Genomic DNA, 2,098 nt, shown 5'->3' on the forward strand with positions numbered 1-2,098 from the left:
TCAGTATGCAGGGACACCAATTTGTCAATGCTCGTACAGAAAGGTGGTGTTGACTATACACATAGTGTGGCAGGGCGGCGGTGGAGATGGGGGGGGGGGCAAGTTTGGAGAACAGCCCAGTTATCTGTATATATTTATATTCACGTTTAGTCTAAACACATGACTTTGTAAACGAAAATATACTAGACTGTATTCAAAACTAAACTTTTTGAATTGTACTCATTTACCCTCTATGATATTCTAGTAATATGTCACTTCTTTCTATAATGGGAAAACCTCTTTAAGTTTTATATTATATATGGCTCCGCACAACATCTGTGCCCTGCCAATCAGGCTCTGTGCACATGGCTCCACTATGTGCATGGGACCTTATCTACCACACACCATGTTATTTACAGAAATGGCTGAATTTGAATACAATTTGTATTAAAAATTATCACAATAATCTAAAACACGTATTATACATTTTCTGAATGGTTTATTTGCAATAGATATTCCAGTTAAGGTGTGAATATGCACAATATAGTATAAAAGCAAGTTAAGCTTCATTGCAGGTGTAAATCCCGTTGGTCGTACATTTACGTAGCTCATGCTATCCTGGATAGCTTGAACGGTGTTTGCAACCTCTCCACTAAACCTGTCAAACTGGAGCTTGATTGTCTCGCTCTCTTTTCATTTTCTGTTTGTGATCCTGTTTCCTGTAGAAATCTTCCTTCTTCATTTGTTTGAGTTGTTACATTTGCATTTTCCTTTGAGGTCTGCTCTGCCTGTATTGCAGTGTCACGGAGATATAGGTGGCTCTTTCTTGACAATGATAAGATTGAGAGATAGGGGTAATGATAGGGATGGGCTGATTCAAGGTCTCTGCTCCCCATGTGATGTTGGACTAACCTCTTTTTCAAGACTAGGTGCTCACAATACTCTTGAGTAGTTAACCCTCGAGACAGTAAATAAAGGTGAAAACAAATATGATACCCCAACACTGATGTTATAACGAGGCTAAGAATGCCATCTAAAAAAGATATGATAAGAATCACAACAGCACGTATCTCAGTGGAGGTTTCAGGAGAAATGATAAACCAGCTGTTAGACAAGTCTATCGTCACCCATGGTGAATGGTACATGGAGAACACAAACAATGACATGATGGTCAGGGATGCTGTTCCTAAGAAAGCTGTGATAATGCAGTTCATGTAAAACCAAAAATTTCTTCCCCCTACACAGGTATTTAAAATTCGGGAATGGTGATCGAAATTAAAAACGTTTTTTTCACAAATGTGACAAAATCTAGTCTTCTCTTTATACAATGTCACAGGTATTATGTGGCAGTGCATCTTCTCTGGTTTGGTTTTCTTTGCCTCCACATTTGGATCCAGACTAGAAGGGTCAATAGAAATTGTAAGGACATGGAATACAAAATGTCCAGAGAACAAGATTCCTAGAATGCTGTATCCAGTAGATTGCCAGGAGCAAGGAAGTAGTGGAATAATAAACCCAAAAGCTGTGATACCCAAGTATAAATATAGTACCCAACTGGCAATTTGGAAGTGATGCCATGGCCACTGTAGGCCATCCTTCCGCTTTCTATTTGGAAAATCCACTTCTGTTTGTCTGTTGATAAGAGATGGCATTACTTGTCAATATGGATAGCGTTTTTTCAATGTTTCTTCGAATTTGCTGAAGTAAATGGCATCCTTAGACTTGAGTTGTTGTCCCGCTCTGAAAACACATGTCATGTATAGATCAATTAGAACTTAAGATGACCAGCACATCTTATTATGATGTAACTGGGTTCCAGAATGTAGGATGGAAGTTTCCTGGTATGCACCATATTGCGTACAATATTGTCTTGTACCGTGTGCCAACAGATACAACTTAAATGGTGTTTGATGGAACACGCTAGGTTTTTATTTTATGTAGACCTGGCATAAAAACCATTCAAAACTGTTGTATGGAAATATAGCAGTATGCAGGCTCCGCTGTAAAGCACTCTTTTTCACATAGATCCTGATGACACCTCTGTGCATGAGCCCTTGTACTAGTTATATTAAATTATTTCTATTAACTTATTATTATTATGGTCATGCAAAGCTTTGAC

The 2,098-nt window shown here is 38.4% G+C and overlaps 1 protein-coding gene across 1 annotated transcript; it reads right to left on the reverse strand.

Annotated features, from left to right (window-relative positions):
- Positions 1–458: 458 nt before the first annotated feature.
- On the reverse strand, positions 459–1,723 carry LOC142744920 (palmitoyltransferase ZDHHC1-like). Its single transcript, XM_075854839.1, has one exon. It carries the CDS (start codon positions 1,629–1,631, stop codon positions 588–590), a length of 1,044 nt encoding a protein of 347 aa, XP_075710954.1. The 5' UTR covers positions 1,632–1,723; the 3' UTR covers positions 459–587.
- Between the last annotated feature and the right edge of the window lie 375 nt (positions 1,724–2,098).

The sequence above is a fragment of the Rhinoderma darwinii genome, chromosome 1 (assembly GCF_050947455.1).
Source record: "Rhinoderma darwinii isolate aRhiDar2 chromosome 1, aRhiDar2.hap1, whole genome shotgun sequence".
Lineage (NCBI taxonomy): Eukaryota > Metazoa > Chordata > Amphibia > Anura > Rhinodermatidae > Rhinoderma > Rhinoderma darwinii.